The sequence below is a fragment of the Trichechus manatus genome, unplaced genomic scaffold (genome assembly GCF_000243295.1).
Source record: "Trichechus manatus latirostris isolate Lorelei unplaced genomic scaffold, TriManLat1.0 scaffold00031, whole genome shotgun sequence".
NCBI classification, from domain to species: Eukaryota; Metazoa; Chordata; class Mammalia; order Sirenia; family Trichechidae; genus Trichechus; species Trichechus manatus.
The window spans coordinates 12,515,850-12,540,290 of NW_004443967.1; the positions used below are offsets into that span (position 1 = coordinate 12,515,850).

Consider the following 24,441-nt stretch of genomic DNA (forward strand, 5'->3'; position numbering starts at 1 on the left):
GCTGCTGCGAGGTGTGCGGCGCGGCCGAGGGCGCCGAGTGCGGCCCGCAGGAGGGTCCGTGTGGCGAGGGGCTGCAGTGCGTAGTGCCCTTCGGGGTGCCCGCCTCGGCCACTGTGCGGCGGCGCGCGCAGGCCGGCCTCTGCGTGTGCGCCAGCAGCGAGCCGGTGTGCGGCAGCGACGGCAGCACCTATGCCAACCTGTGCCAGCTGCGTACTGCCAGCCGCCGCGCCGAGAGGCAGCGCCAGCCGCCGGTCATCGTCCTGCAGCGCGGCTCCTGCGGCCAAGGTACCGCTTCGCGGGACAGGCGGGCCAGCTAAGGGACAACGAGGGTTGGCGGGGGCTTTGGGCACCTACTTGCCGGGAGAGCGCGCAGCGGCTCCCTGTGGCAGCGATGCGCGGGCTGCCTTGGACCGAGCTTTGCGCCCAGCCCCCGGCCGGTTCCGCTGCCGGCGAGTGCCTGGCGCGCAGGAGCCACACAGCGCCGGGAGCCCGGGACAAATAAGACGGAGGAATGTGGGCATGAGGGGAGGAGAGAAGTTCGCGACTGGGTACGGCGCCTGCAGCGACCGAGTCGGAGGCGTTGGGACCACAAGGACTCATTTCTGTTGCTGTCCTTCCTTTCTAACTCTGTCTCTCCCTACCTCCTATATCCTTTAACGACCATGCATTAGTTTTATTGTGGGCTCTCTCCTTGAAAACTTTATTTACTTTTTAAATTTTTCTTGAAAGAAACAAATTCTGTTACCTGAACCACTCCCCAGTCCCCCCAGATGGCAGGGACCGGTTTGGTAGCTGCAGGCATCTTGGCTGCTCGCTGCCTGTGTTGCTTAGCTTGTTTAGAGCCAACCCGACAGAAATGAGAGTGGAATAAGTCGAACAGGGCTTTGGATCAGGAAATCTGCAGCGGCAGAGCAGGGAGCGGGCTGGGGAGGAGGGAAGGGGGAGCTCTTCTCTGTCCCGGTGCATCAACGGGACCCGGCTGGAAGGGGAGGTGGTGCGGATGGGGCGCAGGAGTTTCATGGCGAAATCTTCCAACTCCTCTCGGGCCTTCTGGAGAGATGCTTCTTGTCTTCAGGAGGAGAGACCACGTGGAAACACCGGAGTTGAGCCGCGGCCAGGCCAGCTATGTCCACAGGGACCCGCCAGCCGCGCTGGGCGGTGCACTTGGCGGCAACCAGGGCCTGTCGTCGGGCCCAGCACAGCCTCCCCAGCGCAGGCGCAGCGTGGAGGGGGGAAGGGAAGCCGGGTGCAGAAGGGGCTGGCCCAGAGTTTCTTTATGGGAATATGGTCCACCATGGCCAGCTAAGGCCTGGTGGCAGTTTAACTCACGAGGAGAGCAAGGTGCCAGAGCAGTAGGGGGAGAAACTGGAGATTGTGTATTCTGTCACAACACAGGAGCAGTGGGCCAGCCTCAGAGCCAGCCCAGCCTCAGCCTAGTTAGGAGTGGAGGAGGGTTAACCTGGGGAGAAATGAAGGTGCTGTGTTAGGCACCACCTGCTCTTGAACCCAGATGCTCCAAGAAAGCCTGGTGGCGGGACTAACCCAGCAGCAGGGCAGACCATCAGGATGAAGAGTGTCTGTGTTTCCTAGTGCGGCTGTAACAAATTCACAAATGGGTGCCTTTAAAGAACAGAAATTTATTTTCTCACAGTTTAGGAGCCTAGAAGTCTAAATTCAGAGTGTGACTCTAGGGAGAAGTTCTTCTTTGTCTGTTTCAGCTTCCGGTAGCAGCAATCCTTGGTTCCTCAGCATCTCCACATCTCCACCTGGCATCTGTCTTTTCCTGTTTTTGCTTCCTTGTCTCTCTGTCTGTCCTGCTCTTTATATCACTCAGATGTGATTAGGTTTAAGACACACCACACCCTACCCTGATATGCCCTCATTAACATAACAAAGAAAACCCTATTTCCAAACAGGATTATATCCACAGGTATAGGGGTTAGGATGCCCACGCATTTTGAGGGGACACAATTCAGTCCATAACAGGGAGTTAAGGCTGCTGCGATACTCGGGGCGTGAGGTGAGGACCCTGAGAAAACAGACTGCATAATTTGTGAAAAGGAAAGCAGCTGTTATGTGTATGCTCCTCGCTGCACAGGGTCCTGGCACCATGCGAGCCGCCGAATTTATTGCCAGTGAGGCAGTCACTTAAGGAGCTTAAGAGAGTCATTTTTGGCTGGGCAGGGTCGCTGGCGATCCCAGAAACCTCCAGAAGAGCTGTGAATAGGTTGATTAGGGCTTAAAATAGCTGCATTTGGTGAGGCATTATGGCGGGGACCATGAGCTCACCGTGGTCACAGTGCCTGACGCCTCAACGCGGTGAGACTGAATCTGGCGTTTCTTTGGAGCTCTGGGATCCTGGACATGGTTCTGTGCCTTGGATTCAGAAATCAGACTTTCCATGAGCTTATGTTTCAAGTGAATAAATAACTCTGGTCAGGCTTAATGTTAAGAAGAAATCAAGCTTGGCAGTGGGTGAGAGTTTCTTGGGATGCCAGCCGGGATGGGAACCAGTAGGCTGACACCTGGCTCTGGCCCTTCCTGGGCTGTTACCTGACCAGGTGACCATGGCCTGTTGACCTCTGAGCTCCTCAGAAATGAGGGAATTTGACCAAATGGTCTCTGAGGTCCCGTCTAGATGGAATAGTCTGGTTCCTATAAGAAAACCACAGTCTGAAGAGGTTGTGGTCACCTTGCCCCTGTTTGAAAGGCTGGGTTTGCTTCTTTAAGAGTTACTTCTTTTTCTTAAGTTATTGATAGTTACAGCCAAGTTTGGCATTGATTGGATGTGAGCTGTCTTGGGCCTGATTGCCTTGCACTTCAGCTTTATGCTCGCTGCTGCTGAAGGTTCCCACACGGCCACGGTACTAGCATGCTTAGCTCCGAGAGATGAGCTCCAGCGAGCTTGGCAAACCTTGCTCCTCCTCAGGTGCCCGAGGCTGGGCCTGCCTCCAGGTCCTCTGGATTGAGATTCCTTCTGAGCCGATGCATCTTTTCCTTCCCCATCTTCCCTGCCATTAAAAAAAAAAGAAGAAGAAAAAGAAAAATGATCTCAATAGAGGGAAAGAAGTGTAGTCATTCTGAACGTTTTTTCCAAAGGCTCCAGAAGTGGCCGAAGTTGGGTGAGTGACACCTGGTGATGTGTGTCTAGAACCACAGGGGCCACTAGCCAGGACAGCAGGCCTCAGGACAGAAGTTAATGGCAGTGAAGATCCATGTATATTGCTGCTAGAGGCATTCAGAGGTCAGCTTTTGGAATCAGTGACATGAGTTCTATCTCTAAATTCATTCAGAGCACTTGTTGAACACCTACTGTGTACTCAGAAATGTGTCAGTTATAGAGGCTCAGGCGAGTAAGGCTTGGTGGCCCATGATCTCAAGGAGTTCATGGTAGACCCTATGGCACACTGGTTAGGGCTGGGGTTCTGATGAGAGTGCCACTTCCTAGATGTGTGACTTCTCATATGTTACTTAATCTCTATAAGTCTCAGTCCTCATCAGTAAAATGACAATAATAATAACGATACATACATACCTCATAGGATTGTTGGCGGATTGAAGGATTTAATTGCATGAAGTGCTTAGTCCTGTGCCCGATGGATTACTCGGGTTCAATCAATATCAGCAATAATAATAATTATTATTATCATCGAGGCACCTAAAGCAGGAATCAGCTCAGTGGGGAAGTACTGTGATGATCCTGTCTCCCTGGAGGTAGGGGGTGGGTGCGTTAGACAGAGAAGGAGGGAGCTGCAGGATGTGTGTCCTGGAGGCTGACTCGGAATTTGCCAATTAATATGTTAGAAAAGGTTCTCCAGACACAGGGAATCAGAACTAGCCTTGCCTGTCACCCTCTCATTGAAAACTCCACGCTTTGCCTATGTCGTCTGAGAAGTTTATGACTTCTCCTGAATTAAGAGCTGCATGAATTGAACACTTGGGATTTTGACAGACGTTATAGTATTAACCCTCCCTGGGGTTTTCGAGGCCCAGGACGTGACCGTTTTCAGAAGCACTTGAGCCTTCTTGAAAAATGCCTGGCTAGGTTTGTCTGCTCTGGGAATTCTTTTCAAGGAAAGATGGCCACGTCTTAAGTGGAAAAAATGGTTAGGGAGTACACGGATACCCTATCATTTTGATTCCTAGAACAAGTTGTCGAGTAAGCGCATTTCACAGAGACGCTCTTCCAAGCCTCGTGTGACAGCAGCTGCGCCTTACCAGAGGGTGGTTGTGTCCCCTTGTGCACCCGGGGGTCTCTGAGGGCACGTTGTTGCAGATGGAATTTCTGATCATTTCCAAATTTGAGTAACCACTGTCTTAATGAGTCAGAGCCTTGTGCAATGTTTTCAAACCTCAGCAGCATCTTTATCTTGAGTTGTGCAATCAAATCTAGAGAAGATGATGGTGGGAGGCCCGTGTGTGAGGAACTGTTTTTATCCAAGTTCGGTGAGATTTGCAATAGAGTTCCCTTTTGCGTATTCTCCCGCAAGATCTTACTTGATCATCCAACAGTTGAGTCATCTCGCTCCCTTTGACTAGGAGAACCCTGTGTTGGGTGCCAATATTCCAAGTGGCAGTCACCGCTTGGTGGGATGGATGGATACGGAGAGTTCTGCCAGTTGAGGTTCTGCAGGGAGATAGATGCCAACTGGATATAGAGGAAGGAAGACTCAGCACTCAGCAATCACATCTGCTTTTCTCAGACAGTGAGCTAGCCCAGGGAGGACTTCGTTCTCCAGGACAGCCAGGGTGGTGAAAACAGCATGAAGCTAAACAATGGCCTGAAGGGCTACCAGGACTTGACTTGGTGCTTTCTGACAGCTAGGCACTGTGCTAATGGTATTATGGGCCTTAACGCTTTCCTCATTCCTCCCTCGTAGCCACCCAGGAAAGTGGGGGCATTATCTCCATTATGTAGCCGAGAAGATAGATGAGGCTCACAGAGGTCCAAGACCACCTAGTAGGAGGAGGTGGAGCCTGGATTTGAACTCAAGTTTGCCTCACTCCCGAGTCTACTCTTGAGACTTCTTTGACTCATTCTTTGTTTAGAAGCATATTGATTAATCTCCACATGTTTGAGGATTTTCCAGCTAGTTTTCTGTTGTTGATTTCTAGTTTAATTTCATTGTGGTATGAGAACATACTTTGTATGGTTTCTATCCTTTTAAATTTGTTAAGGTGTGTTTTATGGCCCAGGATGGGATCTATCTTGCTGAATGTTCCATGCTAACTTGAGTGTATTCTGCTGTTGTAGGATGGAATGTTGTAGAAATGTCCGTTAGGTCATATTAATTGATAGTGCTGTTCAGTCAACTATATCTTTACTGATTGTTATGGATTGAATTGTTTCCCTCAAAAATGTGTGTCAGTTCGGTGAGGCTATGATCCCCAGTATTGTGTGATTGTCCACCATTTTGCCATCCTATGTATTGTAAATCCTACGTCTATAGTGTTAATGAGCAGGATTAGAGGCAGTTATGTTAATGAAGTAGGACTCTATCTACAAGATTAGGTTGTATCTTGAGTCAATCTCTTTGAGATATAAAAGAGAGAATCTAGCAGAGAGACAAAGGGACCTCCTATCACCAAGAAAGCAGAGCCAGGAGCAGAGTACGTCCTTTGGACCCAGGGTCCCTGCGCTGAGATGCCCCTAGACTAAGGGGGAGATTGATGACAAGGACCTTTTCCCAGAGCAGACAGAGAGAAAAAGCCTTCCCCTGGAGCTGACACCTTCAATTTGAACTTCTAGCCTCCTAGACTGTGAGAGAATAAAATTCTCTTTTTTAAAGCCATCCACTTGTGGTATTTCTGTTATAGCAGCAGTAGAAAACTAAGACATGGATTTTCTTCCTGCTGGATCTATCAATCCCTGAAAGAGAGTGTTGCAGTCTCTCAGGTCTGTTCTGAAGCCCTAAACTACTGTCTCCTTTATGGACTATTGATGTTGGCAAACCTGGGTTCTCCCCCTACTTGAACCTTTTGGATGAGTTATTAACCCTTTAGCATCATTTCCTAACCTACAATAGGGGGACAACGATGGTGCCTAGGAGACCTCAGCATACTGTGGGGTCAGATGAGATAATGGGTGTGAAGGTGCTTTGTAAACTGGAAAGTGCTGAAGCGTTGTAGTTGCAAGGGATTAGAACCTCCAACTGGCAATGCTGCAATCTACTGGACTCCTGGTAGAACCTGCACAAGGACAGTGGGACTGGAAGGATGGGGCAAGTGAAATGCTTACCGTTGTTGAGGCCTGGGTCTCCTCTGGGTATGTTCTCTTGTCCACTGAAACATGGTTAGCTCTTGGGCATGGTGACTGCATTGCCCTTGAGCACTGACCCTCTGTTTCAGAGTCAAATGCAGAGTTCACTACCTTCGTCTCAAGGGCAGAAGAATTTGGTTCAAAACACCAGCATCCCAATTATTGCACCAGGTATGTGAATATCTCTTATGCCTACCTCATGTAGAGCACAGACTCCTTGCTGGGGAGGTTGTGGTCTGCATTACAGTGGTCTTCTCAAACCCAGTATCTTTTTAACATGTGTTAGCCACGAAATGGCTGAACTAAGATTCCTTAGATCTTAGCCTAACATTTCTCCACCAGCCATTTTTGGCTCTGAAAAATGTAGCCCAACCTGGTTTGGTCCTCATAGGAAAAAATCTAGTAGGAAAATCTGATAACAGAACAAGAAGTACTGGAGGAAGGGCAAGAGTTTGAGACAATCTGGAAAGCATTCGTGTGTGCTGATATCTTCCTTCCTATGGAATTGATGATAGTTTCCATCCACAGTCTCTTGGAATAGCCATTGTTGGCCAACCATATCATCTCTGTACTGGCTTCCTAGGTAAAGTGCCACAAAGTGGCTTATAAGAACAGAAATTTATTGTCTCACAACATCAGTAAATCTGCGTGTCAGTAGATCAAGGTGTTGGCCATGTTGATTCCTTCTGAGGCTTTGCAGGATAATCTGTTCCATGCCTGTCTCCGAGCTTCTGGTGTATCTCCAGGCATTCCTTAGCTTGCAGCTGGAGTGTGACATGGTGTCTTTCCTCTGTCTCCCTGTCTCTCTTCTTTTTTATAAGGACACAAGGCATATAGGATTAGGACCCACCCTGTGGTGGCGCAATGTTTGAGAGCTCTGCTGCTAAGCAAAATGTCGGCAGTTCAAATCCACCAGCTGCTCCTTGGAAACCCTATGGGGCAGTTCTACTCTGTTGTATAGGGTTGCTATGAGTCGGAATTGACTCGACGGCAACAGGATTTTTTTTTTTTTCCTACTCCAGTATAACCTCATGTTAACCTAACTGAGAACATCTTCAAAGACCCTTTTTCCAAACAATGTCACATTCACAGGTACCAGGGGTTAGGACTTCAACACTTCAACATATCTTTTGGGGGGACGTGATTCAATCCTCTGAAAAACCTTCCATCCTCTGAAAAAATATCCTTCTGCTCTTACCTTCTCTAACCCATGCCTTTGTCCTGCTCTGAAACAGAGGGTCAGTGCTCAAGGACAGTTCAGTCACCTTGCCCAAGAGCTACCATGTCTCTGTGGGACAAGCGGACATGCTTAGAGGAGACCACTAACCACATTAATTCCCCATTTCCATGTCTTCCTGGATCTTGTAGATGAGGACACACCCTTTCTTTCACAGACCCTGCTGGCTGGTTTGGGTTGAAGTCCAGAGTTAGCAGCCGGCTTGTAGAGAGAACAGAGTCCCAGAGCATAAAACCCAAGGATGGGAGGTCCTTATGGTTCTATAGTCCAACCTTTCACTTTACAGAGGGGGAAATGGAGGCTCCCAAAGGGAACAACATGACTCTCACAGGGCTGTGAAGCTCACCAGTGGGGAGGCCAATGTGGTGTGTGTTTGTCCTGAGGCACCGTGCAGAGCCCTGCCCACCAACAGGTGTGGGGAGAGAGAGAACAGGGTCCACACACTTGGTTTTCCATGAGACTGAGAAACAGGGTGCTTTCACGAAGTCTTCCTTTTCAAAGTGATGCTGAAGAAAACATTGTTTCTCCCCCAAAATAATCTTGGGTTGGAAGATGACCCAAAAGCTATCCATATGATGACTGATTCCTCCTCTAAAGAGTTGTAAGTGCATAAAAATGCCCTTGAAGAGTAATTACAGAGCTTTTGCTGGAGGGAAAAAAAATCAGTATAAATATCATGGGGAACACGCCGGATGAATCAGGGCTGAGATACTCAGAAGTCTTTTGAGTTGTGGTTAGACTTTTTTTGGGATGAATACACCAAGTTTTTCCTCTCTTGCAGAAAGAATCTTTAATTGCTTTTCTCCATCTGTTCAGACATCATGGAAAAACTACACTCAGACATTGGTGATACACTGAATGACATCAGTTTGTAAAGATTATAAATGTAATTCAATCACATAAAAAAAAAAATCCACAATTCCACCATCATATTCAAACTGTCCAGGGCATTACACAGTTTGGTGAGCTAGTCCCCTATTTGTGTCCATTTGGGCCATGTTGGCTATTGTAATCGATGCTGAGATGAATATGCTCATGTTCATAGTAATTTCTATATCTAGGGTTATCCCCTAAGGAGAGATGCTGAGAAATCCAGTGACTGGATTGAAGGATTTGAATTTTTTATGGCCCTTGGTGTATATTGCCAAATTATTTTCCAGAAGGGATGTACCATTATTCATTGCTGTCAGCTATAGATTGATCAACTTTTTAGGGCACTGAAAGCTGGGGCAGCCAAAATGAAATTTCCCTAAAAGAAATCCTTTAGGATAAACAGAGGAGGACGGTAGCAAACCAGTCATTTCGTTTGGCTGGTAAATCATGATGCTTGTCTTATAAGTGACTTTTATTTTCAGGTGGATTGTTTTTGAAGAGATCCCAATGCTTTTGGGGTAGGGTGAGGACGATGACAATTCACTTTTACCTGGGGCTGGGTGGAGTCACAGACTGTCAGAGCTGGAAGGGATCTTGTAGTTGTTGGGTCATCGGGTCCAACACTCATGCTTTGGGTGAGGAGCCTGGGACCCGTGAGGGGACGTGGAGGCCCCAGGCTGTTTGTGACAGAGAACCTGAGTCCCTGGATGCCCAGCCTGGGTCTCACTGCAGCAAGCCTCCCGGATGCAGGATGCAGGAGGAGCCAGACTGTTTTTTGTTTGTTTTGAAAAGTGAACAATATGTTTATTCAAATGTTTTTGTACACAGACATGAGTATAACATGAACCACGCAGATAAACTTCAATTCTCCAGTTATTGTTGTAGTTAGGTGCCGTTGACTTGATGTTTGACTCATAGCAACCCCACGTGACAGAGCAGAACTGCCCCATAGGTTTCCTAGGCTGTAAGCTTTCCGGAAGCAGATCACCAGATCTTTTTCCCACTGAGCCACCGAGCCACCAGGGCTTCTCCAGCTTTCTGGTAGCCATGTTAAAAAAGTAAAAAGAAACAGGTGACATTAATTTTTCCTTTTTTAAATAACAGCTTTATTGAGAGAGAATTTATATGTCATAAAACGCACCCTTCTACGGTGTACAATTCAGCGCTTTTTAGTATATTCACAGAGTTGTACAACCATCGCCACTCTTTAATTTTAGGACATTTCATCACCCCAAAAAGAAACTCTGAATCTGTTAGCAGTCACTGCCCATCCCCCTCCACCCAGATCTAGGCAACCACTGATTTACTTTCTGTCTCTGTGGATTGGCCTATTCGGGACATTTCCTGTAAGTGGAATCTTAGAACATGTTCTCCTCCGTCACTGGATTCTTTCACTCAGCGATTTGTTTTCAAGGTTCATCATATAGTAGCACGTGCCACTGTCTCATTCCCTTTTATTGCCAGGGAGTCTGTATTTCGTTGTATAAATAGATGAAGGCCAGACTTTTGTCTTTTCTCCTTGAGGAGGAATCCAATCCCAGTCCTGAAAGTCACTTTGAAACAGGGCTTCGAACTGGTTCATTCCAGTTCTAACCCCTGCTGAGAATTTGCATCTCCACCCCAGATATACTGAATCAGAATCTACATTTAAAAAGACGCTCAGGTGATTCTTATGTATAATAACTTTTGAGAACCACTGCTCTACTAGTGGCTCTCAGAATTGGTCCCTAACCAGCAGCATTAGCCTAGCCTGGGAATTTGTTAGAAATGCAAATTCTCAGCTGGGGTTCGAACCAGAACAAACCAGTTTGAAGCCCTGCTCTGCAAGTCTAACTTGCTGAGTGGCACTGACTTTTTCTGTTAGAAGAAACCAGAGCATGTGATGCAGGAAGGCAATGTTAAAAATAAGAATATTCTATAAACCCAAATCCATTGTCATGAGTCCATTCTGACTCATAGCAACCCTGTAGGGCAGTTGAACAGCCCCATAGAGTTTCCAAGGCTGTAATCTTACGGAAGCAGACTGCCACATCTCTCTCCCACGGAGCAGCCGGTGGATTTGAACTGCCGAGCTTTTGCTTGGCAGCCGAGCGCTTAACCACTGTGCCACTGGGGCTCCTTAAGAATAGTCTTTACAGATGGGAGTTATGCATTGAAGGAAAAGTTCATCAAATGTACTTTTCAGACTTACTACATCATAAGATTTTTTTTTTTTTTTTGTGCTGGAAATGATATCAGAAATGGTCTAGCCTACACCCTTACTTTATAGATGAGGAAATTGAGGTTGCCCGCTGCCTACTTTTCACTTCTTAAAACCAACTAGTTGCCATTGAGTCAACTGAGACTCGTACTACCCCGTGTATGTCAGAGTATGTCCTAGTCATCTAGTGCTGCTATAACAGAAATACCACAAGTGGATGGCTTTAACAAAGAGAAGTTTATTCTCTCACAGTCCAGAAGGCTGGAAGTCTGAATTCAGGGTGCCATCTCCAGGGGAAGGGCTTCTCTCTGTTGGCTCTGGAGGAAGGTCCTTGTGATGCATCAGTCTTGCCTTGGTCTTGGAGCATCTCCACACAGGAAACTCAGGTCCAAAGGACGCGCTGTGCTCCGGGCTCTGCTTTCTTGGTAGTATGAGGTCCCCGTGTCTCTCTGCTCACTTCTCTCTTTTATATCTCAAAAGAGATTGGCTTAAGACACTATCTAATCTTATAGATCTCATCAATATAACTGCCACTAATCCATCTCACTACATGATAGTGATGGAATTTACAACACACAGGGAAATCACATCAGATAACAAAATGGTAGATGACCATACAAGACTGGGAATCATGACCTAGCAAGTTGATAGGTATTTTTGGGGGACACAATTCAATCCATGACAGACTAGAACTGTGCTCCCTATAGAGTTTTGGATAGCTGAGTTTTCAGAAGTAGATCACCAGGCCTCTCTTCCAAGGCACTTCTGGGTGAACTGTAGCCTCTAATCTTTCAGTGGACAGGGACGCAGTTAACCATTTGAACCACCCAGGGGCTACTTACTTGAGCTGACGATTCCTTCTGGCGTCTGTCTGAGTTTTAAAAGCTCCCTTATTTCTCCTGTTTCTAATGTCTTTTTTTTTTAACCTGGAGCATATTAGTTCATTAGCAAACAGGTATGGAGGACTTCCCAGGAAGAACTGGCCCTTCTTGCCCAGGATGGACACAGTTGGTTTTCATTTTCTTCTCTCGGGTTTTCCGCTGCCATCACTTTCCCCCAAGCCCTGAGCTCTCCCCCACTACCCAAACCCGTTGCTGTGGAGTTGATTGGAATCAACCTGGGCATTGCTACTTCCCAGCAACTGCTCTGCTGGACGTGGAGGACCCGGGAGGCCGCACGCGGCTCTGGCCCTCCAGACATAACAAGGAGGACTCGAGCGGGAAGCCGACCTCGCTGAGAAATCTGGGAAGGTCAGGACTGGAGCCAGATTCTTATCAAGGGGAAAGTTAGTAGTGTTTTTGTGAGCTGAGTAGTCTGCAGTTTCCCTGAAGATAATAATAGGCAGATCATGTTTGGCATCTGGGAGATTTCTGAACAAACCCAGTGTGCGCTCTGCAGTGGAATTGGTTGGAAACTCTTTTTTCCCTGGTACATAAACTAGGTCAGAAAAGACACGGATGCAGCAAGACGGACCAAACCCAAGCATTCACTACGGGTGTGCACGAGACTGGGAAGTGATTTTCAACGACAGGTACCTTCACATACAGATACAGTGTTCTGGAAAAGCCAGCTTCTGCCAGGAGAGCCGAAGCTACAGAACTGGGCTGTGCTTGTGACTGATGGCACAGGTGGGGGTTCCAGCCAGCTGGCTGGGTGCCCCCGAAAGCTGGTTCCTAATCCCGTCTATTTTGAGAGAGACTGTCTTAGACTTGTTTGGGTCTGTTTTCCTCCTTGGCTTCACCTGCCTGAGTCTCCTTCAGGCACCATCTGCTGTGGCTCTGGGCCAGTGCTGCAGACAGCTCCTCGCTCTGGGCACCAAGGATGGGGGGCGCGGGGGAGGAGTTGCAGTGAGGCTGTGGTCTGGCGGCCTCTGAGCTTTTCCCACTCCGAGCCGAGCCGTCTGGGAGACTGTACTGGAAAGAATGGGCTGCCAGGGCTTGGAAGTGCAAATGTGGCAGGAATGGAGGCCAGATCCCAGCCTCCACCCCCTCTTCCTCCTTTTTTCATTATAAGCAAGAAAGGGGTCCCCTGAAACTCTCCTGAATTTTATTTCTTTTCTGGCTACACAAATGCTAGGTAGAAAGTGTAGTCATCTTCATTCAATTTCTAACCTTAAAAAGAATAATTCTGTGGATTCAGTTTATCTTAACAAGATTGGATCTGAGGGCCTTTGGCGGAGAGAAGCTTGAGGCCAAAGACTGTGTCTTTTCTGTTTCGTTCTTCCTTAGATTTGCAGCCGATGCCCCCGGCCCACGGTTTTCAGGCTTACCCTAGGCAAGCTGGCTGCCTACCTCCCTCATTCCTGTGCATTTTCTCCGCAGGGTTCAGAGAAGCCTAGCTGCATGGCCCCTCGGTGGCTGCCGCCCCCCGTGCCCTGGAATTTGCTGCCGCAGCACTGATTAGAAGGGGGGTCTGGTTTCATGGAATGTGTGAGGTCTAACTTCTGTTTCTGCGGTCTCCCTTCCCCAGACCAGCACTAGGCCGGACTCTGGGGTTGGAGCCATCGCTGACAAGTTCCCTTGGAATTTATAACAGTGTGGCAGAGAGAATGCAGCACTCAAAGGGAAAACAGTTCTGGGGTGTCTTTGTTGCCTTCACTGGGATCCCCCCCCTTATAGGCAGCCACTCTTGCGAGCAGGGGACCTGTCCCCTATGCTTTATGATAGGATGTGGCAGTCTGCTTCCATAAAGATTTGCAAACTTGGCAACCCTATGGGGCCATCTAAGATACATCTATTGGTCCCATCCTGTCCGGAGCAAAGGAGAATGAAGAAAACCAAAGACACAAGGAAAATATTAGCCCAAAGGACTAAAGGACCACATGAATCAGAGACTCCACCTCCCTGAGCCCAGAACTAGATGGCGCCCGGATGTCCCCAGCCACCACTCTGACAGGGATCACAACAGACAGTCCAGGACAGAACGGGAGAAAAATGTAGAACAGAATTCAAATTCATGAAAAAGAAGACCAGACTTACTGGTCTGACAGAGACTGGAGGAACCTCCGAGACTATGGCCCTTGCGCACTCTGCTAACTCAGAGCTGACGCCACTCCCGAAGTCCACTTTTCAGACAAAGATTAGACAGGCCGATAAAACAAAAAATAACACACGTGAGGAACGTGCTTCTTAGTTCAATCAAATATTCAAGACCAAATGGGCAACTCCTGCCCAAAAGCAAGATGAGAAGGCAGGAAGGGACAGGAACTGGATGAATGGATGCAGGGGACCCTGGGTGGAAAGGGGGAGTGTGCTGTCACATTGTGGGCATTGCAACCAATGTCACAAAACAAAACAATATGTGTATAAATTTTTGAATGAGAAATTAACTTTGAGTGTAAACTTTCACCTAAAGCATGAAAAAGGAAAAAAAAAAAAAAAACCTATGGGGTAGTTCTCCTCTGTCCTATAGGGTCATATGAGTCGGAATCAACTCTACAGCAATGGGTATACCTGTCAGGAACCTGTTAAATTGATTTGTCTCTTGGCCCACAGGGGAAAGGAATCAAAGATCACCGGAAGGGGACGAGACGCTCCTGGCCAGAAGCAGGTTTTGTGTGTGTTTCTGTGCCACAGTGGTGGTGGCTCAGTGGGAGAATTCTCGCCTTCCATGTGGGAGACCCAGGTTCAATTCCCAGCCAGTGCACCTCGTGCGCAGCCACTACCCTCTGTCAGTGGAGGCGTGTGTGTCGCTTCGATGCTGAACATGTTTCAGTGGAGCTTCCAGACTGAGACAGACTAGGAAGAAAGGCCTGGAGACCTACCTCTGAAAATCAGCCAATGAAAACCTTCCGGGTCACAACGGTCTGCTCATGGGGATGGCGCAGGACTGGGCAGCGTTTTCTTCTGTGGTGCATGGGGTCACCATGAGTCAGGGATCGCTAACAACGACTGTGCAGTTCATGACTGATTTCAATGCAGCTTGCCTGCCTCCCTTCCTCCCCACTCAGCTGCTCTGGCCATGTCTCCTTGTGCCTCTGGTAGTAGTTCTGGCATTTAGCATGAAACCCCACAAAGGGAGCCCCTAAGGCAAAAGTCACCCCCCGCCCCATGTGGACCAGCACCTCTCCCCAGGTACACAGTGTCAGTTAGTTAGCCGCCTGGCTTCTGGGCCTGTCTCAACTGCCTACCAACATCGGGGGCAGGTGGCCTCAAGCCAAACCAAACCCACTGCCATCGAGTCCATTCCAACTCATAGCAACCCTGGGACAGAGTAGAACGCCCCATAGGATTTCCAAGGCTGTAAATCCTTACGGAAGCAGACTGCCACATCTTTCTCCCCAGGACAGGTGGCCTACTTGGCTTCAAGTGCCTGTTTGCTGCCAGAGTGGTGGCGCCCAAATTCCAACGCTGACATCAGGATTCAGCGTGGCGGGGACCCAGCGGGCAGTGTCCAGCCCATTCACCAGGCCCCCTCTTCCTCCTATCCCAGTGGCTGCCCAGTTGACCTGGGCTAAAGCTGTTTACATGCTGTCTGCTTTTTCTCTCTGATGCTGTCCCTCCAGCCCATCAGAAGTGTGGGGTCCCTTTGGCTCCCAGAAGTGTGTGGCGCTGGTTGAATAGGACCGGCGCTAGAGGGGGCGCTTAGGAACCCAGGTCTGACAGCACTGAAGCTCCCCGTGGCCTTGCCAGGCCCCGCTTAGCCTCTGCAGCGTGCTGGCCTGTGGGTGGACGGAATGGATGAGAGCAGGCCCTGGGCATGGGCAGATGATGTTCTAAGTTCCTCCTGGGAGTCTAAGTTCCTCCTGGGAGCCCCCTGGATTTATTTATCCAACAAGCTGCCTCTTTTTTGCCGCTTTTAATCTAGCTATCCTAGGAACAGAAGGGAATATCCAGGAAATGTAAGACGTGGTCCTTGGACCATCATCAAAGATGAAGCGGGCAGCCTCTAGGAGATACCCCCACTAAAGTGCATTCTGGGGTGTCACTGCATTCTAGGCCTGAAGAAGGCTGCAGACTCTTGGAAGATGGGGCTCCCGACACCAGACTTCATATGGGTGGGCTCCTCCTTTGCATGTTGGGAGGGTGGCTGACGGCAGCTGAGGAGCATGTCGAAGGCTCCTTAATAAACTGAACCATTCCCAGGACTGCTCTCAATTTTCATGACATTCCTTGGGGGACCTCCTATGTTTGCCTTTTTTACTGACATTTCTGACAGTGTCCTGCAGGTTTGCTGGTGGGAGAGTGGCTGTGTGTCTGCTGGCGACCAGGGGACATTTCCCCAGGCTGTTGGTGGGGCTTTGAGCCTATAGCCGCCATGGGCTCAGTGTCAAGAGGATGGCCTCCTGTCCCTTCCGGTGAGAATGGGAACTCAGTTTTCTGTTGGCCTTCATTTCCAACCTCTGCAGGATACATCTGAATGCTCTTGCTTTGGAAAGAACTTGTATTTCTTTTGTCATGTAAGCCCAGGCCCACGTGACTATGAGGAAGAGAGGGTGAACGGAAGTGCTAGAGCGATTGGAACACGGAAGTGCTGGAGAGATTGGAACACGTGGAGAGCCAGCGGTTCCTGACAGGCCTGTGCCATTTTGGCAGATCGGAGTTTCTTTCTTCACGGTCGTCCTTTCCCCTGAGCCTTCCCGTTCTGGGAATGGGACTGTGTTTTTATTTGTAGGAGCCCTGACGGTGCAATAGTCAAGCGCTGGGCTGCTAATCGAAAAGTCGACCAGTCAAATCCACCAGCCGCTCCGAGGGCGAAACGTATGGCAATCTGCTTCCATAAAGAGTTACAGCCTTGGAAACCCCATGGGGCAGTTCTACTCTGTCCTATAGGGTCGCTATGGGTTGGAATCGACAAACAATAATAGGTTTAGTGTTTTTTTTTTTAAATATTTTGTTGTGTTTTAGGTGAAAGTTTACATAGCAAATTAGGTTCCCCTTTAACAATTTTTATACAGATTGTTCTGTGCCAGTGGTTACAATTTTTACATGGTGTCAGCATTCTCATTATTTCCGCTCTGTTTGTTCTGTTTCCGTTGATCTAGCTTCCCTTTTCCTGCTTGCCTCTCACCTTTGCCTTTAGGTGAACGTTGACTGTTTGGTCTCATATAGCTAATTGGTTAAGGAAGCACATTCTTCGTGGGTGATATGGTTTATTTTATAAGCCAGTCTATTACTTGGCTGAAACGTGACCTGTCGAAATAGCTTCAATTCCAAGTTCAAAGGGTGTTTTAGGGCATAGTCTCGGGTTCCTCTGGTCCCTACTGGTCCAATAAAACAAACAAACAAAAAAATCAAACCCGTTGCCGTCAAGTCGATTCCGACTCAAAGCGACCCTACAGTAATAGGTCTGGACTTTTTTAGGAATTTGGGTTTTGTTCTACATTTTTCTCCCATTCAGTCTGGAAACTTCTATCGTGTCCCTGGTCAGAACGGTTGGTGGTGGTAGCCAAGAACCATCTAGTTCTTCTGGTCTCAGATTAGAAGAGGTTGTGGTTCACGTGGGTGTAAAAATGGCACGGACTGACTCTAACTTCACAAGGGAGAAGGAAAATCAAGATCAGTAGCCCAAGGCTGATTTCTATGAGGCAGAAGTCAGACATGCCTCCGCTCTCCCTCATCTTTACTAATTCTGACACCAGCCGTTTCTTCCACGACACAGTGTATTTCTGTGCTGAGTTTGATAGTTCATTGCAATGGCCACACAGAGCTCACAGACAATACTCATGATTATCAGATTTATTAGGGAAGTAACAGGTTGCAATTCAGGTTCAGGAACACTCAGGATACAGTTCTTTGCTCAGGAGAGCCTCTTAGCTGTGCCTGCAAGCATGCCTCTGTCTAGCCCTTGGCCTCTGCCTTATTGAGGCAGGTGTTACAAAGCTCTTTTAACTCTGCCATGAGGCACCCCACTGCACCATGAAGGCCACCGCACTGTCTCCTGCCGGTCTCCTGGTTCAGCTGCCATTTCTCTGCCACCGCTTCTCGTCATCTTCAGTGTTATAGCTTTCTCTCTCTCTGCCTCTTGGTCCAGGGGCTCTCAGTGTGAGGATCTCAGCTCCAAAGGATGTGCTCTGCTCCTGGCTCTTCTTCCTTGGGGGTTGTGAAATCCTCTCTTCTCGCCTCTGGGATGGCTCATTTTAAGCCTAGTGGGATGGCAAAACTGACCCATCCCCTTGGTGGGCCACAATTACCTTATTTGCACAGTCCCACCCAATCACTCGGGTGGGAGTTACAAGACCATGGCGAGAAAGGCCACACAAAAGCAATCCATCACACCACAATGGGCTGTTAGTCCCGTGGACTAGTTCCTTCTTTGAGCCTTTGATTTCCTTCATTCTCTTTTGCTGTATGTGAGTAGAGACCAGTTGTTGTATCTTAGGTGGCCACTGGCAACTATTAAAACCCCCGATGCTACTCACCAAACGAGGATGTAGAACATTATCTTTGTGAACCACATTATGCCAATCGACAAAGTTGTCCCCTGCGACTATGGTCCCAAGCCTTTTGACCCAACAAACCAAGGGTTTGGTTTTTTAATGGGTATTATTTGTAGTCTTCAAAATACAACTACCTTTGCTAGCATTTGAAGTTGAGACATGGGTGAAAATCACACGTGATGTCTTCTCTTTCTTCCTGAAAGCTGGGAGGGAACCTGGAAGCCATCTTGTTGAGTCTCCCTCCTTTCGAGTGGAGGAATCTTTACTGCAGGGGCTTGCTTGAGGAGGACTTCGCTAGGGGGAAGTTATTACAAACAAATTCTACTCCCAACCCAGAAAACCTGTCCACAAAAATAGAAGAGAGAGCAAAGTTTTATTGAATAAGCCCTGTCAAAGAGCGAACTGGAGCTTCTGTTAAAATTAAAGCAAAGAAATTTTTTTCCCCTTTTTTTCTAATGTATTTTAGATGAAGGTTTACAGAACAAATAGTTTCTCATTAAACATTTAGTACACATGTTATTTTATGACAATTGTTAACAACCCCAAGACATGTCAACGCCATCCCTTCTCAACCTTGGGTTCCCTATTTCCAAAAGCAAAGAAATTAATTGAAGGAACAGAGCAATCCGGATGGGGCAGCACTTCACAAAGACTCACCGGAGTACTCCAGTGAAAGGAATTTTTCAGAGTTTAAGTACAGAAGATCCAGGAATTTATGGGGAAAAACTCTGATTGACTGGCATTTACAAAATTATGGTTTAACTGGCAGGAGACAATTTCAAGCTCCCTTAAGCATTATTTTGTTAATCATAGGGTTTGTGACAGTTACTTCTTGTTGATCTATGGTTATTTTTGGGGAAAGCCTGAGTGAATACTCTTCCTGGGAGCATGCTGTGAGAGGAAGGGAGGGGAGGGGAGGAGAACTCCAAAGCTTCCTGAGGTATTCTGGCTAGCTGACTTTTGAAAGTCAGCTAAGAATGAGCAGTAAACAGCAAAAATGGAGTCTGGCCCACATCTTTGGCAGAAACCTCTCCTCATACCAAGCACCTATTTTTTTGTTTTTTGGACTCCTTCACAGCATTAAACCAGAATGTGATGTATCACAGGCCATCCGTCAGAGAGATTGCAAAGAGAAAAAGGAATCTTAACAGTTATTAGCTAAGCGGACACTACACTTTACATTCATGTTTTAAAGATAATCGTGTTATTTATCTAATCTTTCTGGGCTGGGGCATCTGAGTTTATGCTTATCTCCTTCCAGGCAACGGGACGGTGAGGGAGGTTCACCTCAAGTTACATTTCAAAGAGATGGCTGCCAGATTCTTGGGGAGACATCTTAGATTTACATATTTTTCAAAGAGACAAAGAATTTACAATTATAAGTTATTTAAAGTGAGTTCTCAGAAAACAAGGGAGCCTTTTCCCTTATTTTCACCAGGGGGATCTAAACCCTTTTATTTCAATTTGTAAGGCGCCCTGGTGGCACAATGGTTAGGTGCTTGGCTGCTAATTGAAAGTTGGTGGTTTGAACCTACCTAGCAGCTCTGAGGGAGAATGCCTGGCAATCCGCTCCCGTAAAAATGACAGCCAAGAAGACCCTATGGAGCAGTTCTCTGTCACATGAGGTCGCTGTGAGACAAAATCGACTCCACCACATGCAGTAACATTTCAGTTTTGTATTTGTCCTTACATCTTCCCCGGGTTGTGAGCCCTCCCCGAGGATAGGGGTCTTGCCTCCCAGCACAAGGGACACTGTATCAGTCCCTGCAGACTACCCTAGGGGTTCTGGCTCCCATCACAGTTGTGATAGCACTTCTATTATCTCCTGAGTGTGTGATGCTTTTCACGACGTAATTTAGACTTTGGCCTTCAAGCAAATGCGCTGGAAGTGTAGGGAGGGCTGGCCTCACGGGCCAGGGACCTGTGCAGTCCCGCCATGCCCCGCGCCCAGAAGGACCCACACTTGGTTAAATGCTGTGCTGCCACCCTCTTGAAATTCTGCTCATCTTTAAACAAGGGTCCGTACGTTTTCATTTTGCGCTGGGTTCTGCAAACGATGTAGCCGGTCAGTTCAGGACGGCGTTAAAACGCCTGTGATTTATTTGATCACTCAGCTCTTGCAGTGGATCTGAATTTTGGAACATGTTGTCCCCTGCGAATAAAGAAGGATTCATTTCTTTCCCTAGAACACACTGCGTTCTGTTTTCCAAAGTAGCTCAGCTTATCAACGCTGGAGAAACTGGGAGGCGTGATTGTTCTTGCTGGAAGGAAGGTTGTGTGGTTAATCCTGAGTCTTGGCTCTAGTCGCTCAGGCTGGAAGTGTGAAGCGTGTTCCCACACTGCATCGGCTACTGGGCTGGAGGCTGGGCAAGGGGGCAGAGAATCCCCACTTTGGGACCAGACGGGCTGGGTTAGCTCCCTGCTCTGAGGATTTGAGCAACTTCCTTTATTCTGAGCGTCAGTTTTTCCATCCATACCAAACCAAACTCATTGCGGTCAAATCAATTCCGACTCATAGTGACCCTATATGATAGAGTAGAACTGCCCCATAGGGTTTCCGAGGCTGCAAATCTTTATGGAAGCTGACTGTCCCATCTGTCTCTTGTGGCAGGTTGGAACCTCTGTCCTTTCGGTCAGCAGCCCAGTGCTTTAACCGCTGCTATCACAGAGCTCTTTTTATCCATCTGTAGCCTGGGCATAATATCTACCTTGTAGGCTTGCAGGAAGAATTAGAGAGAACATTTGTTCAGTGCCTGGCATTGTGCTTCCCATATAGTAGATCCTCAATAAATGATAATTAAAAAAAAATAGCTCATCATCTAGCCTGTTCCAATTTACAGCAATCCTATAGGACGAGTAGAACTGTCCCATAACGTTTCCAAGGCTGTAATCTTTACGGAAGCAGATTGCCTGGTCTCTTCTACTGAGGAGCTGCTGGTGGGTTTGTACTGCTGACCTTTTGGTTAGCAGCTGAGTGCAAAACCACTGCGCCACCAAGGTTCCCAATAAATGATAGCTACCATTGTTTATTGTTATTGGTGTTACTATTTCATTCCCAATCTTGAAGGCAGCGTGAGATTTGACTGACTAAAGGAGCGGAGAATGAAGTATTCAGGAAGAAAGTGGGTACAGAACAAAGGGCTAGAGTTGGCCTTTTATTCCTGGTGTGTGACAATAGCCCTTGGAATTCCCCAGCAATCAAGATGTCTTTGTTTTTTGAAATAGCGAGGCAGGAATGACTTAAGCATGTGCAAATAAGTTGGGAGCCCCCCGCTGATCACTTGGCTATAGGTCTCAGAAAGGGAGGGGGTATGATGCAGTCATATGTATTCATCGATTGGATCGTTCATAACTATGCGTTAAGGCCCCAGTTATGCAAATTCACTGGGGTCCCATGGACTAAGGGACCCTGGACATTGTAACTTCTGTTTTGTGGGCTTCCCGGAGTGGCAAAAATACCCGTGCACCGGAGAGCCTAGCACATCCCTGGGGCCAATGCGAGTCTCTTACCGTGACCTCCCCCAGACTTTGCCTGATGCATCTCTACGTTTGTATCCTTTGTGGTTATAATAAACAGGTAATTGTAAGTACAGGTAGTCTCCGTGAAGTCTGTGAGTCATTCCAATGACTTATCGAACCCACAGGGCACAGCAAGAACCGGCAGAGAGGCTGGTGTTTGCCCGCACTTGGCAGGAGCTGGCAGGACAGAGTCCTAGCTTGTGGAGACCCAGCTCTGGGTGGTTAAGGTCAGAGAGAGAAAGTGCCAAGTGGGTGGCTGGTGTCGGGATGATGATGTGGGAAAGTGAGGAGGATCAGTGTTATCTTTGCGTTTGTCGCTGCTATGAACGCAGTAGGTGTGATGCCCGGTGGTGGAATGGAGTGTGGTAGTTTTGGGGGCCGGTGGGGAGGTTTGCAGGCAGGGGTGGAGAGTGTGCGCTGAAGAGGCCTGGAGATGGAGTCGGGGAGTCGGAGCATGTGACTCAGGGCCTGAGGGGCCAGGCAGGACACAGAGGACGTGGGGTCCTGCAGTAAGTTCATCTACCCCATGTCAGTTAGGGGGAGACACCAAAAACAGCTGGACCTGCCTGAATTGTCATGGAGAGGTGGCATTTTTAGATGTTTCTGAGGTGTGGCAGGAGCCACTTGGGGGTGTTTTGTACTTGGGGGTCTCAGCTGGGCTGAGAGCTGGAAGGTGATGACCCTGAGCACAGGCTGGCCGGCTCCCTTAGTCCTAGTGAAGCACACCCCTGCAGGTGTCTGCGAAGCCGGCCATATGAGGGAGTGTGTCCACAGGTGTGGCTCAGGTGCCCTCCCCCTTCCTGCCCCCCCCACTGTGAGCTGGCCAGGTGCGCTGGAGGCCTGGAGCAGAGAGGGAGCCGCGACAGGGGCTGCTACCTGGGCAGCTTCCTGAGACTCTCTGCAGTCCAGGTTTTATGGGGCCTGAAACCTGTACAATTCGGGGGACCTTCGAATTCAAAATTATAAATTCAACATTAGATATGAAGGTGATTACTTAGACTGAGAAGTGAAACAGTCACTTTATAAAAGCTGACAAATACCATAAACATTTTTAAAAAATGCAGAAACAGGACATTTTTATTAACTGCTGGATCCACCTTCACCTTTAAAATTCTTTCCCTCCCTGTAGTTTATTTGACTGCAGACTCTTTGATCACCTTTTCACGTGACAATGATTTTGTAATATTTCCTATAAAGAGAATAGAATTAGTAATTATTATTAAGTCAGTTTTTCTCTGGCATATTTCTCCACTACCCACGTTAAGTCCACATCCATCCAGAGGTGGATTAACCAGTAGGCCAAGTACACACGGGCTTAATTGTGTTTACAGGTGAAATGTGTGCACTGCAGATTAGTAAGTAAGCACAAGTAAGCTCTTGCCTACCTCGCGTATTGGGTAACCTGTCCCTGCTGTGCAAAGGTCCTGGGTGCACAGTGATTAAGCGCTTGGCTGCTAACTGAAAGGTCGGCAATTCAAACCCAACAGTGACTCCACGGGAGAAAGGTGGAGGAGTCTGCTCCCGTAAAGATCACAGCCTTGGAAATTCGAGGGGACAGTACTACTCTGTCCTGTAGGGTTGCTATGAGTCAGAATCTACTTGATGCAATGCATTTGAGTGTACGGGTAGCCGGGGGTGTGGCACAGTGGACAGTAGCAGTGTCCCCGGATGCCCTGGGACACCAGGATAGATAGATTAACCTAACTAGACACAGAAATGATTTCAAAGCACATAAATATGTCCCTTAGATCCAAACAAAGTGATTCCCCAGTTTTACCTTCCCCTTAGTCACATTCGAAAACGCTTGCAGCCACTCGGTGTGACAGGGAAAAAGACAGTTCCCTCAGCTAATTGTGGTTTAATTATTTTACGTCAGCAAATTCTCCAAAAGCTTGCGACATTTGAAAGCTTTGCTGGGGCCCCTCCCCAGGAGGTGGACGGCCCTGAAGCTCAGCTTTGTGGGCCTTCACTGTAAATCCACCCCTGCTCTGAACCACTGATGCTGTGGGAGTCAGGATTAGCCGCCAGAGAGACCGGACCTGGGAGGCAGAGGCTCCAGACTTGGGAAAGTCTGACAGCTTTCACCCACAGTCGGAAGGGCTGGGAGATGGGACTGCCCCTACCCCCAAAGGGAGAGAAGCATGTGTGCGTGCGTGTGGATGTGTGTGGGTGTATGTGCACATGCATGTGTGTGTATATGTGTGCATGTGTGTGTATGTGTGTGTATGTGTGCCTGTGTTTATGCTCCTGTGTGTGCATGAGTGTGCGTGCATGTGTGTATGTGTGCCTGTGTTTATGCTCGTGTGTGTGTGTGTTGGGGCGGGGGGGCAACTGGAGGCCAGTGCCTAGGCCTTATGGAAAATGAAGGACTATTTTGCAGGTCAGTGGTTTGCTTTTAAATTGTAGGCTTTTGTTGTGGATTCCAGCTGAGTGAGCTATAACAGGGAGTGAAAGGCGAGGTTGGGAGAGACCATCCATGGGGAAGGAGCAGGTTTTCTTACCTTTTATTTCCTATCCATCTTGGATCCATACTTTTATAAACTATGATAAAAATGAGTTACTACCAAAATGAAATAAAAACAACACAAGATACAAGGCCCATTTTTAATTTTTAGATGCAACAGGCACAAGACTCCTCTGTCAAGTTGCTGTAGAGGTTTCGGATTGCGTCCTCTCAGTTTCTGCACTTAGATCTCATCTCCGCGTGGCGGCAGGTGGCTCACAGAGTAGGGCTCAGCTGTGGACCAGGCTGTGGCACTCTTTGAGACAGGCCGTGGGCCCCTCTGAGACAGGCCGTGGGCCCCTCTGAGACAGGCCGTGGGTCCCTCTGAGACAGGCTGTGGGCCCCTCTGAGACAGGCTGTGGCACTCTTTGAGACAGGCTGTGGGCCGCTCTGAGGCAGGCTGTGGGCTGCTCTGAGACAGGCTGTGGGTCCCTCTGAGACAGGCTGTGGGTCCCTCTGAGACAGGCTGTGG

The 24,441-nt window shown here is 48.2% G+C and overlaps 1 protein-coding gene across 1 annotated transcript in view; it reads left to right on the forward strand.

The window, feature by feature from the left end:
- Window positions 1-5: 5 nt before the first annotated feature.
- The window catches only part of HTRA1 (HtrA serine peptidase 1), a gene marked incomplete at its 5' end in the record, with an annotated part of 58,915 nt that continues 34,479 nt past the window's right edge, over window positions 6-24,441 (forward strand). The window contains one exon of the mRNA XM_004374964.1: window positions 6-285. Coding sequence (XP_004375021.1) covers window positions 6-285 — 280 coding nt within the window. The remainder of the gene's footprint in view (window positions 286-24,441) is intronic.